The sequence below is a fragment of the Mauremys mutica genome, chromosome 7 (genome assembly GCF_020497125.1).
Source record: "Mauremys mutica isolate MM-2020 ecotype Southern chromosome 7, ASM2049712v1, whole genome shotgun sequence".
Lineage (NCBI taxonomy): Eukaryota > Metazoa > Chordata > Testudines > Geoemydidae > Mauremys > Mauremys mutica.
The window spans coordinates 47126514-47141739 of record NC_059078.1 but is presented as its reverse complement, the minus strand read 5'-3'; the positions used below and the strand labels follow the sequence as shown (position 1 = coordinate 47141739).

General features: G+C 43.8%; 1 protein-coding gene and 1 long non-coding RNA gene across 4 annotated transcripts in view; one reads left to right on the top strand and one right to left on the bottom strand.

Moving 5' to 3' along the window:
* The window catches only part of DOCK3 (dedicator of cytokinesis 3), a 641328-nt gene that overhangs the window by 94451 nt on the left and 531651 nt on the right, over window positions 1–15226 (bottom strand). Inside the window, exons 28-34 of the mRNA XM_045024316.1 lie at window positions 13973–14067; window positions 11479–11554; window positions 10720–10820; window positions 10376–10434; window positions 6823–6971; window positions 3097–3182; window positions 1400–1495 (exon numbers count right to left, since the gene is read on the bottom strand). Coding sequence (XP_044880251.1) covers window positions 1400–1495; window positions 3097–3182; window positions 6823–6971; window positions 10376–10434; window positions 10720–10820; window positions 11479–11554; window positions 13973–14067 — 662 coding nt within the window. The remainder of the gene's footprint in view (window positions 1–1399; window positions 1496–3096; window positions 3183–6822; window positions 6972–10375; window positions 10435–10719; window positions 10821–11478; window positions 11555–13972; window positions 14068–15226) is intronic.
* LOC123374393 lies at window positions 3930–12362 on the top strand. 3 transcript variants are annotated; one of them, XR_006581090.1, is made up of 4 exons: window positions 3930–4267; window positions 4558–5207; window positions 5530–5649; window positions 12273–12362. It is a non-coding gene; the product is annotated as an uncharacterized LOC123374393 (long non-coding RNA). The 3 variants fall into 3 exon arrangements; XR_006581089.1 differs by lacking the exon at window positions 12273–12362 and adding an exon at window positions 7206–7462; XR_006581088.1 differs by lacking the exon at window positions 12273–12362 and adding an exon at window positions 6692–6977.

The window sequence follows — 15226 nt, the reverse complement described above, 5'->3', positions numbered from 1 at the left end:
ATTATTAGTTAAACTCTGGTCTTTAAGTTCCAGAGATAACAGTCCACGAAGATGAATGGGACAGTTCACTACTGTTTCATCATCTGTTTACGTTCTCTTCACACTTTCAAGATTTTCTTTACAACCATTAAGGTTGGAAATTTTTTTTTAAATAAATGAATGTTGAGATTAATGAACATGTGGTGGGGTGGCAGCCCCACCCCCATGTGAGAGGGGGCTAGAGTAGGCCAGAGAGGCTGTGCAGGCCGGCAGCCAATCAGGAAAGGGCTGAGAGCCAATGGGGGACGAGATTGGAGAGAGCCAATCAGGGCTCAGCTTGGCCCTATATAAAGGCTGCCCAGAAGAGCAGCAAGCAATCTCTCCCAGACCCTTAGAGGGGAAGGTCTGTCTCCTGAGTGAGGAGACCTACACCTGGGACAGCGCAGTGCTGGGCAGGCTTGGGGGAGTAGAAGGGAACTCCAGCCCGCTACCTGCCAGGCTGCAGGCCCTGAGGGAAGGGCCTAGCCAGTGCAAAGGGGCCGAAGGGGAAGCGGCCCAGGGAGAGAGGCGCACAAGGGAGAGAAGGAGGGCAGGAAGGCTGCCACCAAAGGGTCCCTGGGTCCCCCCCTTGCATGAACACCCAGCCAGTGGATGTGGTGATAGTGGACTGCACCAGACCCCTGACGCTAGGGGTTAGACATTGGGGTGTGGTTGACCATGGTGGCTGGGGCGCAGAGACCCCCGGAAGGGGGTGAGACCGGAGCAGTGGGCACTGCTGGAGGGCAGTGTCCTGAAGAGGACGCCACTGAGCAGGAAGCAACTTGGGTCCAGACAACAGCAAAGGAGCAGAGGACAGATGGGACACCACCAGCAGTGGGCACCCCACCAAGGACTGAGCTAATTCTCGGAGTGACCAGCGGGAGGCACCGCGGTGGTGAGTCTCAACCCTGGCACAGAACACTATCTGCTTCCATGGTCACTGAGACATGGAATACATGGGGCCCTGCTTTTAAAAATGTCTCCCTTAGCTGAGTTAGAAGGTATGGTGTTAGGCTTTGATGAATCAGGGCCAAATATTCTAAGAAGAGAGTCAAATTAATAACTTCTAACATTTCTATAGTCCTTTAGCCTTATCATCAAGTAAACTAAACACCAGTTTCTTCATTCTGACAATTTATCAAGAATGAACAAGAATTAAATGAGAACGTGTGCATCCACTGTCTTAATTCAGAAACCAACAGTTCTGTGTAATGGTTGCACTCACATTACTCCACAGCACCGAATTAACTGACTGCTTTAAAACCAATACAAAACAGTTCTCTATACAAAAAGAATTTGGTGCATTACTAATTCTGTACACCCTTCTTGCAGAATGCTAGAATACTTATACTCAGAACACTTTACTGCTGTGACCAGGTACCTGTAGTCAAGGAGACGCTCCATGAGGCGAGTAACTGATGTAACAAAAGAGACGCCAGTCTCCCGCCACGTCTCTTGTTCAATCTTCTCCAGCAGGCTGTTTGGAAATGAAGAGGCAGCATATGAGGCTTTCCTGGAAATGGTATAGATCCTACAGGGAGCCAGGAGCAACTTTCTTTCTCTCTCATACAGAAGACTGACAGAATTACAGTCTTACCTGGGGTAGGGCCCAAAGAGCTGGGTTCTACTCCATGCAGCATGAAGCAAAGACAAGAAAAGATGGAATTGGCAGCAAAAGGTAAAATTTCCCATCACAATACTGTTTCAAACATAGGAAAGAGAACATTGAACGTAACAAAAACTGGTTCCCAAGCTGCTAATGGTAGCTGCTTATAGCAATGGAAAGCTATGACTGGGAAGGAGCCTAAACCCACTGTAACACATTTTATCTCCTCAGTTAAACTGTTAAATTCTGGTCTCTAATGAGCAATCCCAGTTCAACATCTTGCTTCACAACTGTTATCAGAGATATCATCAGCCGAAGCAAGGGAAACACAGAACATTGTTTTTGCCAGGTAAATAAAAAGAAAAACAATTTTTCCATTATTTTTTTTTCAAATGTATTTGCCATTTTTGCATGTATACTGATGGAGCCAAACTTCCAAAAAGTGGTTTCCATTTGTGTGCACTCAAATACAAGTGCATACTTTCTGTGTATTAACAGAGAGGTGCACAGGTTATAGATATACCTTCATACCCAAAATGATGTGTGTGCACAAGTAAATTCTATAATTTCCATCCAGAGGTGTTGGTGCACCAACAATGCATGTAGATGTTTGTATACATCAAGCTGCATGCACATAAATGGAGACTGGATTGAGATCCTTTTGAAAATTTGCCCTGTATTCTGTTACTGATCTCAGAGGGACCACTGGATCAATTAAAGAGTCAAGATTTAACTCAGTGGAGATCAGAGTGGGTCACAATATATGCCTTCAAACCAAGATCAGCATCCAACAAGGGAGGCATTTGAAAATCAGACTTGGACATACAGCTCAGCACCCTAGAACTAACAATGTGGGAGGGTCAGATCTTGAGATTTCAGGTTAGCCGCCTACTATCATTATTGTTTCTTGGGTTGGAAGGGACTGGAAATGCTGTGAACTGACAGGCTTTGGAGGGAGCAGTTTCCAACTTTCAATTAATGTATGACCTTCAAGAGCAAGATAAGCAAAGGGAGAAAATGGAGGAAAATCCTAGATGCCCCAAAACAGGTTTGAACTGCTTGATGGTTTAGCTGTCTGTCTGAACAGTCTGAAGACTATGATTTCACACAGTGATGTCACAAAGCTGAGCACTGGCACGTCTAGTGTGTCTGTGATAGGAACGTGGAAACCACTTGGCACACTGGATACTGTAACCTATGCAGCATCGATACTAGATTTTATTGCATGAAATATACAAAAAATATTTTTATATTCTTGTCAGTGCAAAAGGGATGGCAAGCTTTTTCATAGCCCTCTCTGATTTGTGGCCCATGTCACGATAACCTGCCAAAAGTCCCTGTACATTACTGTGTTCTGAGGGAGGCCACTTCCATTGCTGGTACTTTACAATGGATCATTACACTGAAATTTCACCAAGCCTTTTAAGGTGACCTTGTAACATGCAAGATGAAGGGAGACAGGCATTGCTTACAGTAGACTGAAGAGCTCCCTGTAGTTCTCATCTCCTTTTCCTTCTGATACCAAGCTGTCCAGCTTATCAATCAATTCAGCTTCCACCTGGATCAGGGAGAAATGAGGGGTTAGAAATTAACTGTGTTTGCAGAGAAGGTAAATTTCAAACATCAAGAAGGCTGAGATTGTGTTTCATGGATAATTTCTTATGCTCTGCAAGTTGTCTGATTTTACGGATGGATGATTTCTGCCCTGATATAAAAAAGCATCTGTAATAAAACAGACCCCTTTCAAATCTACAAAACAATGGCTCAGTGGAGTCAGTGAAACAACTGGCCTCATATGGGTCAGTGGAAGAGGTGGACCTCAGAGTTCAATTATCCTCTGGCTGAGCAGAGGGGTAAAATGGGGTTCCCTGTGGAGAGAGGCTTTTTTGTTTCTTACAGGAGTCCTTGTCATCCACTTTCTTTGTTTTTATCAATACCTAGATATGGATTTTCTATAAACGAATGTATCAAGTAGAATCTTACCCTGTCCTGCCTGTCAATAAGAGGGGGAAAAATGGTTACCTACTTTCGTAAAAGACAGTTACCTTTTCCGTAACTGGTGCCCTTCGAGATGTATTGCTCACATCCATTCCATATTAGGTGTGTGTGCTCACCACATGCACTGGTGCTGCAAGTTTTTCCCTCAGTAATATCCATAGGGGACCAGCTCTGGTGCCCTCTGGAGTGGTGCCCGCATGGCATGGTATAAGGGGTGCCACTGGCTCCCCCAACCTTCAGTTCCTTCTTGCCAGAAACTCCGACAGTGGGGAAGGAGGGTGGGTCATGGAATGGTCATGAGCAACACATCTTGAAGAACACCAGTTACGGAAAAGGTAACTGTCTTTTCTTCTTTGAGTTCTTGTTCATGTCCATTCCATATTAGGTGACTGCCAAGCAGTACCCCTGGAGGAGGGTGGAAGTTCACTGACATGTAGATTACAACATAGCTCTGCCAAAACAGTGTCGTCCCTGGCCTGCTGAGTGATGGCACAATGAGTGGTAAATGTGTGAACAGAGGACCACGTTACAGCTCTACAGATGTCCTGGATAGGGATGTGCACCAGGAAGGCCGACAAAGACGCCTGCGCTCTCACTGAGTGGGCTCTGACAATCGGCGGCGGAACCCCTCGTCCACTTGACCAGGTAAGTCAGTCTAGTTGAGAGCTTTTTTTTTTTCCAGGAGGACCTGTTGGACTCCTTCTGAACAGGTCTGCTCCTCTGGGTTCAGTCATGCAGCATCCATACTGAGAGGTGGAGGGACATGAGGTTGGGGTACAGGAGTCGACCGTGGTCCTATGACAGCAGGTCCAGTCGGTTGGGCTGGGCCAGGGAGGGGCCACTGACAGGCTCATGAGCATGCTGAACCAGTGCTGGCGAGGCCATGTCGGGGCGATCATGATGACCTGTGCCTTGTCTCTCTTGATCTTTGCCAGGGCCCTGCTGATGAGCGGAATCGGAGGGAACGTGTAGGGGCAGGCTCCCTGACCACGACAGGAGGAAGGCGTCTGAGAGGGAACCATTGCTCAGACCTTGACGAGAAAAAAACCAGTGGCATTTCCTGTTCTGTCTGGTAGCGAACAGGTCCACTTGGGGAGTTCCCCACCTTTGGAAGATCATGCAGGCTACCTCTGGATGGAGCGACCACTTGTGTTGAGGGGAGAAGCCCTGCTGAGCTGGTCTGCCGGCATAATTCTGATGCTGGGAAGGTGACAAGCTTCCAGGTGGATCTCATGGCTGATGCAGAAGTCCCATAGACAGAGGGCCTCCTGACAGAGAGCTGATGAGCACAGTCCCCCTTGTCTGTTGATGTAGAACATTGAGGCTGTGTTGTCTGTCAGGACTCGTACCAACTTGCTCAACAGGTGGGGCAAGACTCTGCATGTCAGCTGGACTGCTCAGAGCTCTTTGATGTTTATGTGTAAGCATGCTTCATCCAGGGACCACATCCCGAGTCTGGAGGACACCGATATGTGCCCCCCCGCTGAGGTCCGAGGCATCTGACACCAATTTGATGGAGTCGGGAGGGTTGTCAAACAGAATGCCTTCCAGGACTGATCTGTGGTTGGTCCACCACCTCAGCGAGGTAAGAATCGTGTGGGGAAGAGCAATGATCTTTTCCGGGGGTCTCGGAACTGGGAATAGACCATCGCCAGCCACTGTTGCAGGGGCCGCATCCAGAGCCTGTCATGGTGGACCACGTAAGTGCACGCTGCCATGTGGCCCAGCAGGTGCAGACAGACCTTGGCTGTAGTCAGAGGGAATGCCGAGATTTCCGCGATGAGGTTTGTCAGTGCATGGAACCTTTCCAGTGGCAGGAACACCCTGGTGCAGGTTGAGTCGAGGACTGCTCTGATGAACTCTATCCTCTGCACTGGCACTAACATTGACTTTTTGTCTTTTACTAGTAGACCCAGAGAGGGCACATAGTGAAGCTCCGCAACATCCCTTTGGACTTGAGACCTAGAGCTGCCCTTGACGAGCCAGTCATCGAGGTACGGGTAGATCTGGATACCTCGGTGCCTGAGGTAAGCTGCCACCACCAACATGCACTTGGTGAACACCCTCGGTGCTGTTGCCAGGCTGAATGGGAGGACCGCAAACTGGTGGTGGTGGGGCCCCACCGTAAACCGGAGGATGCATCTGTGTCCTTGAAAGATCGCTATATGGAAGTATGCGTCCTTCAAGTCGAGGGCGGCATACCAGTCTCCTGGATCCAGGGAGGAGATAATAGAAGCTAGAGAGACCATGCGGAACTTTAGCTTCTTTAAGTATCTGTTGAAGTCTCGCAGGTCCAAGATGGGCCATAGACCACCCTCTCCCTTTGGGATTAAAAAGTACCAGGAACAGAACCCCTTGTTCCTGTGCTCCAGTGGAACTTCTTCCACCACATTCAGCTGTAAGCAACCCTTTTACCTTCTGTGTGAGAAGACTCTCATGATCTCTGAAGAGGGACGGGGAAGGCGGGTGGGAACAGGGGGGAAGAAAGGAACTGGAGGGCATAACCCTGTTCCACAGTGCTAAGGACCCTTACGTCTGAGATTATAGCCGTCCAGGCAGGAAGAGGGAAAGGCAGTAGGAGAACACTGGGAAAGATGGATCTGGGGAATAGTCTGGTAGGTTGCCCTCGGGTGCACCCTCAAAATGACCGTTTGGCCCCCTGCTTATTATGGGTTGAGCCCGACTGGGCAAAGGGTGGAGGCGGGTGGCTCAGGCAGCGCTTGTAGCCCTTGGCTCATTTATGGGACTGGTCCTGCCGAGGCTGGCTCCCCTGGCCCTGCGGCTGCTGCGGTTTGAACCGCTTACACGCCGAGGCTGGGACGTAGAGACCAAGGGTTTTCAGGGTGGTGTGGGAGTCCTTGCGGCCATGCAATTTGCTGTCTGTTTGCTCTGCAAATAGGGCCCAGCTGGCAAAGGAAAATCCACTTTCCCTTGCTCCGTGTGCAGTGAGTGCAACACTGTGTTCTGTATTAATAGGAGAAATGGCTACTTGGAAAATGCCTTATAGAAATGTTCATATAATGTGGGACTTTGGTAGCAGTGTTGTAAAGGATGTTACTTTTTAATTAGGATCAGTCTATCTATCCATCCACATCAACAGCTCCCTCACATTCAGAAACAAACTAGCAGTACCTCTAGTACAGTGTTGCAGAAGGGAAGAACAACAGAGGATATAGCAAGAGCCTGGAAAACTATTTCACCTGTTTGAAGTTGCCATTTTTCCTCTGCTCCCAGTCCATCATGTCATGAAAGATGGGGATCATGATGTTGCGGACCTCTGTCTGTGGGACCAGTGTGACACCAAGAAAGGGGCCAATCATTCCCGGGATAAAGTGAATTTTATGTTCACCTGGGCAACACAAAGCAAGTTACATTTAATGAAAGCCTTCCTTTTTTATCATTCCTTGCTGAGAAGAAGGTGAGACTCTTTGGTAAAGAACATGCAACCTGTCCCTGAATTAAGCCTAAAGAAGCAAACAGGTTCTTTCTCCAAAAATTATCAAATCAATCCTACTTTAAGTTTTCCATTTTCCATGGTGAAGTCTGCCTGGTTATCTTTACATTAATTAATCTTTACATTTAGCAGAAACCGCAGATCCTACAGGGAAACTCATTCAATAGCTGCTCCACCTTTACGTGCCAGCACACATTCATTCTGCCAGAGAAGATTGAGAGATTCCACTGCTGTTTTGGGGGCTCGGGCTCCTAAGAAGAAAGGGCTTTTTCAAAGGAACTGTGGCAATAGTATTTAATGGATAAGCTACAGGTCCTTTAGACTTTTTAGAGTTCCTTAACCTCAGTGGTGTGAAATTTGCAATCGAATGGACAAGAACCTTGACTTCGAACCAAACAGTGTCACCTCTAAGTAGCAGGAATATACAGCATTGTTAGCAATCACTTTTATAGTGTGCTTCCACTGTGAAACTTTAGTAAATAAAACAAAATTATCTGAAAAAAAACCCCACTGATAGGGCAATATTGTTTTGAGATATCATTTCTCCCCAAAATTATCTTTCAGGTTAAATTGGGAATCCAACACACACCTACATATTGGAGGTTTTCCTCTAGTAAATTAATCAGCCTCTTAGGTGGTCCCACAATTGCAAAAAGGCAGGGGTAGGAAGAGAGAAATAAATAAATCAGGAAAAGCAGAAAAGAATGATTTTGATTTAAAGAGATAGTAACTTTAATCCTTAGGGGAGCATATGTTATTAACTCTGCAATATTAAAACTCTTATTTCTTTTCTGTCATTGTGTATGTGAAGCATAAAGCAGACAGTTTGGTCTATTCCTCAGAATCATGATCTGGATGATTACAATTTAGAAGTACTGGATTTTGTCTTTTAAGCTGCATGTGACATTTGTTTAAGCCTGTTAACAATTTCATGAATATGGCTATCTGCTTTTCAGACAAATAATGAGAAGCAAAGTGTGTTTCTAACATAACTAATACAGTGGAGTCAATGTGATACATTCCCTGCCAATGTGATGTGGCACATGCCATAAGATGCTACACTGCATCCCAGCTCACTTCAACCAGATGATGTTATTTAGATCAGAAATAAGCACAATTCATCATTTTGTAGATTATGACAGCAGGAGTGGCGAGTTGTATGGGCCCCTGGTGCCTGGGTTCCAGCAAATTCAGGGCCTGGGGGGCCCGGCTCCACCAATGTTCAGGACCCCAACACCCCTCCCGCTCCCTCTTCTGTACCCCAACCCATTGTCCAAGCCCAAAGCCCGCATCCAGAACCCAAACTCCTTCCCAGAGCCTGCACCCATCCCGTACCCAAATTCTCTCCTAGAGCCTGCACTCCAAACCCCCTCCTGCACCCCAACCCCCTGCCCCAGCCCAGAGCCTGCACCTAGCTCCCAAACTCCATCTCAGAGCCTTAGGCAGGTATGTGTGTGTGTGGGGGGTGAGCGGGGACTTGGACCCATTCTGGGCACCACCAAAAATTATACAAACCTGCCACCCCTGAAGGCCAGAAGGGATCATTGTTATCATCTAATCTAACCTCATGTATAACAGGCCATAGGATTTCCCTGAATTAATTCCTGTTTGAACTAGACCATATCATTTAGAAAAACATCCAATCTTGATTTTAAAATTGGCAGTGACGGAGAATCCACCACAGCCCTTGGTAAGTTGTTCCAATGGAAAACTACCCTCACCGTTAAAAATTTATGCCTTATTTCTAGGGTGAATTTGTCTAGCTGCAATTTCCAGCCATTAGATCTTGCTATATCTTTGTCTGCCAGATTGAAGAGCCTTCTGTTACCTGTTCCATACACAGATTCTTATAGACTGAGATCAAGTCATCCCTTAATATTGTCTTTGTTAAGCTAACAGACTGAGCTCCTTGGGTCCTTCACTATATGGAATGTTTTCAATTCTCTCATCATTTTTGTGGCCCTTTTCTGAATCCTTTCCAATATCAATGTCTTTCATGAATTTTGGAAACCAGAAATGGGCACTATATTCAGGTAGCAGTTGCACCTGTGCCAAATATAGAGGTAAAATAACCCCTCTACTCCTATTCAACATTCCCTGTTTTTTTTATAATCAAGAAACACATTAGCGCTTTTGGCCATAGCTTTACTCTGGGAGATCTTGTTCAGCTGATTATCCACCATGACCCCCAAGTCCTTTTTGGAGTCACTGCTTGCCAGGACAGAATCCCCGCCATCCTAGAAGTAAGGCCTAAATTCTTTGTTCCTAGATGTAGGATTTTATATGTAGCCACATTGAAAGCTTATTTGTTGCTTGCGCCCAGTTTACCAAGTGATCCAGATCATTCTGTAGCAGTGACTTATCCTCTTCATTATTTACTACTCACCCAATCTTTGTGTCATCTACAAACTTTACCAGGAATGATTGTATGTACTCTTCCCAGACAGACAAATATGTTAAATAGCATAGGGCCAATAAAGATCCCTGTGGGGCTCCACTAAGAACACACTTGCTTGATTATGATTTCCCATTTACAATCACATTTTGTGAGCTATCAGTTAGCTAGTTTTAGTACATTCAATATATGCTGTGTTGATTTAGTAACATTCCAGTGTCTTAATCAAAATATCATGTGGTACAAATTCAAATGACTTACAGAAATGTAAGTCTATTACAACTGGTGTAAAAAATATTGCATAATTGTGGGCAAACTTTTGTTTTTTTAACCAGTAACAGAGAATTTGTTATCATGCTTATTAGACACATTAATACAGCACTCATAAATATGCACTTTACTGCATGTCACGTCTGTACATGATCGCTAACTGTGCACTTTTAGAATTCTGCATCACTCTGACTTGTTCTGTTGTACCATTTCCAAATGGATGAAATTGGACACAGCTGTAAAGGTTTAGTTTCAGCTGTGCCAACATAGACCAGATTAAAGTCAAGAGTGTACAAGCGTATCTCAAATACTAGACTAGATTGCAGCACAATAGCAGGGCTTTCCAAATGCTAATGCAGTACATCATCTGGGAATACCAAAGAAAAGCTGTTGAAACCAGTCACTACAAGATTTGAGAGTAAAATATTCAAACATGAGTTATTTCAAAAGAGAAAAATATCACCATGGAGCTATGCAGAAAGTCATTTTTTTTAGTTAAAAATTCCTGAAGAAACTACAAAACCCAGCATGAGCTCTGTGGTTTTACACCACTAAAGCTGAATATTAGTAATGCAATTCTTAGACAACTTTAATTTTGGTGATTAGGAGGAGAACAGGAGACAGAGAGACATACCCAGGTTCTGCCACATGCTGAACAACTCATATGCCATCATCACTCGCATGTCGCCATATCTGAAAGAGACGGCATAGACACAACCCCTTAATGGGACAAAATACAGCAAGTTGGTGATCTAATGCAATTAAATTAATATTTAAACCAAGGTTATACTTTTTTAAGAACATCAAGGGATTCATCTAATTGTTGAATAGCTGTCCTATGATCTCTACTTATGATTTTTCTGGGGCAATTCCTCCCACTGCCTGTAATGTATGGGAGTTTGTGATAAAAACTTTTGTCCTACTTTTGAGGTGATGGAAAAAATCAGAGTTTCGGAGGCAAGGAGATCAGATTCTTACTTGTCCAGAATCTTCTTTCTCTTAGCTGGAGTGACAGTTTCTAGCTGCAGGCTTGGCTGGTTTATAAACAGAACTGCCAAGCTGAAATAGGAGTTCCACACCTAGAAAACAGGAAGGAAATTAAACACATGATAGTCCAAAGGCAGAACAAGTTCTGAACACAAACATACATGCCATGCATACATTTTACAGAAGGCATCAGGTTGTTCCATCTTAAATCAGAGGAAAGTAGATAATTATGTCTAAATAAACCAGATGTAATAATAAAATAAGTTAAATCAGTGCCAGGAATTATACAAATACTGGAGGAAATGACAATTAAAAGAACCCAGCAGCAAGGGAGTGCTGGGGCTTCAAACATAGGCCTTTCACCTCTTGACACCTGAATTCAATTCTGCTTTGGGCCAAAAGTGAAATGAGTTTGGTAGTTTCAAATAGTCCTAGTGAACACTTTTTCATACCCTAAACCACACCATAGAGTGTGCTTTGAATTACATTAGACACTATACATTCTTGCCTTTAGCCAATGCAAGCGGTCTCACTTTTCAAACCATTAGAATTCATAATGCTTTTGCTCTTCCAGGATTTCCCAGTTCAGTCAAAGACTCAGCAGAATTTGATGACTTTCTGTATCAGCTAGTTTATTTTCTGAGCTAACAAACATAGTGAACATAATCCATTAACATAGAGTAACCACTGTTCCTGCATTGCTGCTGGTTTTAAAGGATGTCATGAAATTTTCCAGATTTCAAACCTTACCTTAAAATCAAAGTCTGTTTCTGTGAAGTTCTTGTGCAGGGCAGAGGACAGGTACTGGACTGTTGTAACTATGATACTATAATTTAAAAAAAAGATCCTTTTCAATCTGCAGTACAAATCACATTCAAAGAGTCTTTGAATAGCTCTGAGCACTGGTGATTTCTGTTATATTTCAGTCATTTCTAGATATCACCATAAAGGTCACTGTGTTTTTTTTAAACAAAGACTTCATATTAAACAATGCAAGGCAGAATTCACAAATATGTTTTCCTAAAATATTGTAGATTTTGGAAACGGAAGAGTATCTTTGTAATTCTTGAGTTTATTTTCAAAAGTCCAGTACTACAGTTAATAAATAAAGGGACAAACATAACTTATTTATGTTTGTTTCTGTGCATTTCTTTAATAAAAAAGGCAGAATTTTTCAGGGAGGCACAATCCTCTACAGTTTTTGGACTTTGCTGTAAATTGATCTCCTCTGTACATTTTTGGTAATATTTTGTAAGCTCTGGGTTCACTGGGAAACTTAATTTTTTTAGTAAGTTATAAAAGCCTTTAATTAAATGGGAATAAATCATGTAACAACGTGCAAGAATTAACAAAGTCTAATTTGCTTTGGTATAAAAAAGTAATAGGCTAAAGCTCAGCATCTCATTCGTGTGACACTTTCAGTGACATTGATAAATGCACCTTATTTCAACCTGAAGAGATTTCCAGCTAAGCGACGCCAGCAGGATCAGGCTATCTAGGTAACCTGGTCTTTTTACTTTATATGGATTTCTCTTTTTCTACAGTACAGCATGTAACCTGGGGGTCCACAACATCTGAAGCCACTTCTTTCACTTCCCATTAGCACTGTGAACTCAGAGAACATACAACACCACAGCTGACCAATCAGCCTTCAGGAACAGGTCCATGACATCAACTTGCAATATGGACCCCTCCAGTACTTCAGTTAGTCAACTGTGATGCTACAGTTAGGTTAGCTAATAAAATGAGACACTAGTAGGTAATCCCAGCCTCTGGGTATAATCCTGGCTCTCAGCCTGCTGCTGCTACCTCCTAAAAACAACAGAAAAAGCTTGACAAGGCAAAAATAAAAAACAAAACTAAATAAATTCAAGCCCAAATGATAACTGCATGATCAAAAAATGATTTCAATCTGATACTCTGTCATCTGGTTTAAGGACTGCGGTCTGCCCCTCCTTTTCTAAAAAAAATTGAGTCCACCACTGATCTAAGCTGAGTTGCTCTGGTCTTTCACCCAAAGAGCAGTTTTAGAGCCAATAGGGATGCTGGTACTGCCAGGAGCAGCCCAAGGTAGTGCACCAGGCACAGACTGCGAGAAAACTCCTTGGTGAGTTTTGTTGCTGTTTTTTAAATTGAGACACAATGATGACAGAAAGGTAACAACAGGGCCGGCTCCAGACCCCAGCGCGCCAAGCGCGCGCTTGGGGCGGCGTGCTGCGGGAGGGCGGCGTGCCGCGGGAGGGCAGCAGGCGGCTCCGGTGGACCTCCTGCAGACATGCCTGCGGACGGTCCACTGGTCCCGCGGCTCCGGTGGAGCATCTGCAGGCGTGCCTGCAGGAGGTCCACCGGAGCCGCGGGACCAGCAGACCCTCCGCAGGCACGTCTGCGGGAGGTCCACCATAGCCGCGGGACCGGCGACCACCAGAGCGCCCCCCGCGGCGTGCTGCCCTGCTTGGGGCGGCGCAATTCCTAGAGCCGCCCCTGGGTAACAATGTAGGTAAAGGGAAAATTAAGACTATGAGCACTATATATCCAAGAGCTATGTATTCCGTAGAAGCTCCTTCCATTTTAGTAACTTGGCTGAAATGGTAGATCCAGTCTTTTTGGCTGTCACTCTTTGCACCTCGGACTATTGATGAAGTGCATCTATCACATGGCAAGAGGAAACCATGCCTCCCTCGGTCAGGGAAGGATTTGAGGGGTACTTGTGGATACAATCAAAGATAACTGGAATTGGTATCTAGTTCTACTTGACACTTCAAGAGTGTTGCCTGTCTTCAAAGCAATGGACCTAAGCAAAGCAATTACCTAAACTTTACAGATGGGAAAACAGACAAAGGGGCAGATGTACAAAGGGGTAAATATACTCCGTATGTGACCAACTTTGGGCAAATCATTTTAGCTCACTATCACTTGTGTGCATAAATGATAGAATTTACATACAGGAAGCCTATTTGCACTTGGTTTTTGTGAAAAAAAGAAGAAGTTTATAGTATTAACTATATAGTATGCATGCCCACTGGTAGCATGTAAAACTCATTCATTCACAGAAGCCCTAATTTGGCCCTGATAGCTTAAGTAATTTTGCAGAACCAGGATTAGTACTCAGGAGGAGTTCCTGCATAGAGTCCCATCCCTCAGTCCACTAAAACACACTGTTTCTCTGGGACTGAGAAGCCCTAATTTAGAGCACCCACAGAGTTTTCATACAAACTTTCAGTGCTTTAAACATGTCCTCACTCACTTGCTGGTGAGCAACCTCATCACCATCCAGTCCCGAGGAAAGACACTCATCTTCATCAGGTTTCGAAACACACAGAAAATCTTCAGCAGGAACTCCTAATACACAGAAAGAAGAGAATAATAAGCAGTGGCAGCTGTAGGCAAATGTACTTTCCTAGCCACAGCCAAGACAATTAAGCTAATTATGTTTCCCTTGCTTGATCCCTGTGTCACTACTCTACATAGCTCAGAACATGGAAGCAGCATATATGGGAATGAGGCAGATACAGTTTTTTCAGCAAGTGCATTCTCCTATATTTTAAAGCTTACAATGCAGAACTTCATTTTACTTTATTCCATATGACATTTCAATAGTATCATGCAGAATTCTGGTCTGAGTTCCCAGTGTGCCTTTTGGAGGAATTGTTATTTATTTAATTTATATTAAAAAGGGTATGTTTTCATGGTTCTAGGCACCCCGTCATAAAATAAAAAAAAATCTTTTATAGGTTATGTAATATGGTAATATAAGATCGCATTTATGATGAAGAATAAAGGACTTGCTAAAGGCATCCCACCCAGATGTCTGTTTCCAAAAGGACCACTTCAGAGTGAGAGAGAGAGAGAGAGACTGTCTGTGTCTGTGATGTAGTCCTGAGCAAAGGATTGAGGAAAAACTCCTGAGATCAAATCCTGGCTCTGCCAATGACTTACCTTTTGACTCTGAATAAATCACTTAGCAAGTCACTATCTGCCTCATTTTTCACTTTTATATAACAGTGATAGTAATCCTCTCAACCCATAAAAGGGGTATACATTATTATTGTTACACCAACATAGTTCCATTTCTATCTCCATAGCCAATTTAATCACAGGTCTTTTTACTGAGACTATCAAGAAGGTTGCTAGCTGTGATAGTGGTATTTGTGATGTCAGGTGAGAACAACTTCAAAACTTTTCTTAAGTGAACACCTCAATATAGCTGGTCAAAACTTCGAATTTCTGGTTTATGGGAAATTTCAAAATTCCTTTCTTCTGATTCAGGTAGAAAACAAATATTTTTGAAATTTCCTAATTACCCAAAATTCTTCTCCCCTCGGCCCCCCAATAGAGTTTTGGAAGATATTAATTTTGAAATTTCATTTTGGATTTCTCAGTTTTATTTTGGAAGCTTGTTTTTTGTTCTGGAATTTCAAAACTTTGTTTCAAATTTGATTTGATTTTTTTTTATTTTTATTATACATAATATTATTTCATGACATGTAGATGTAGTAAA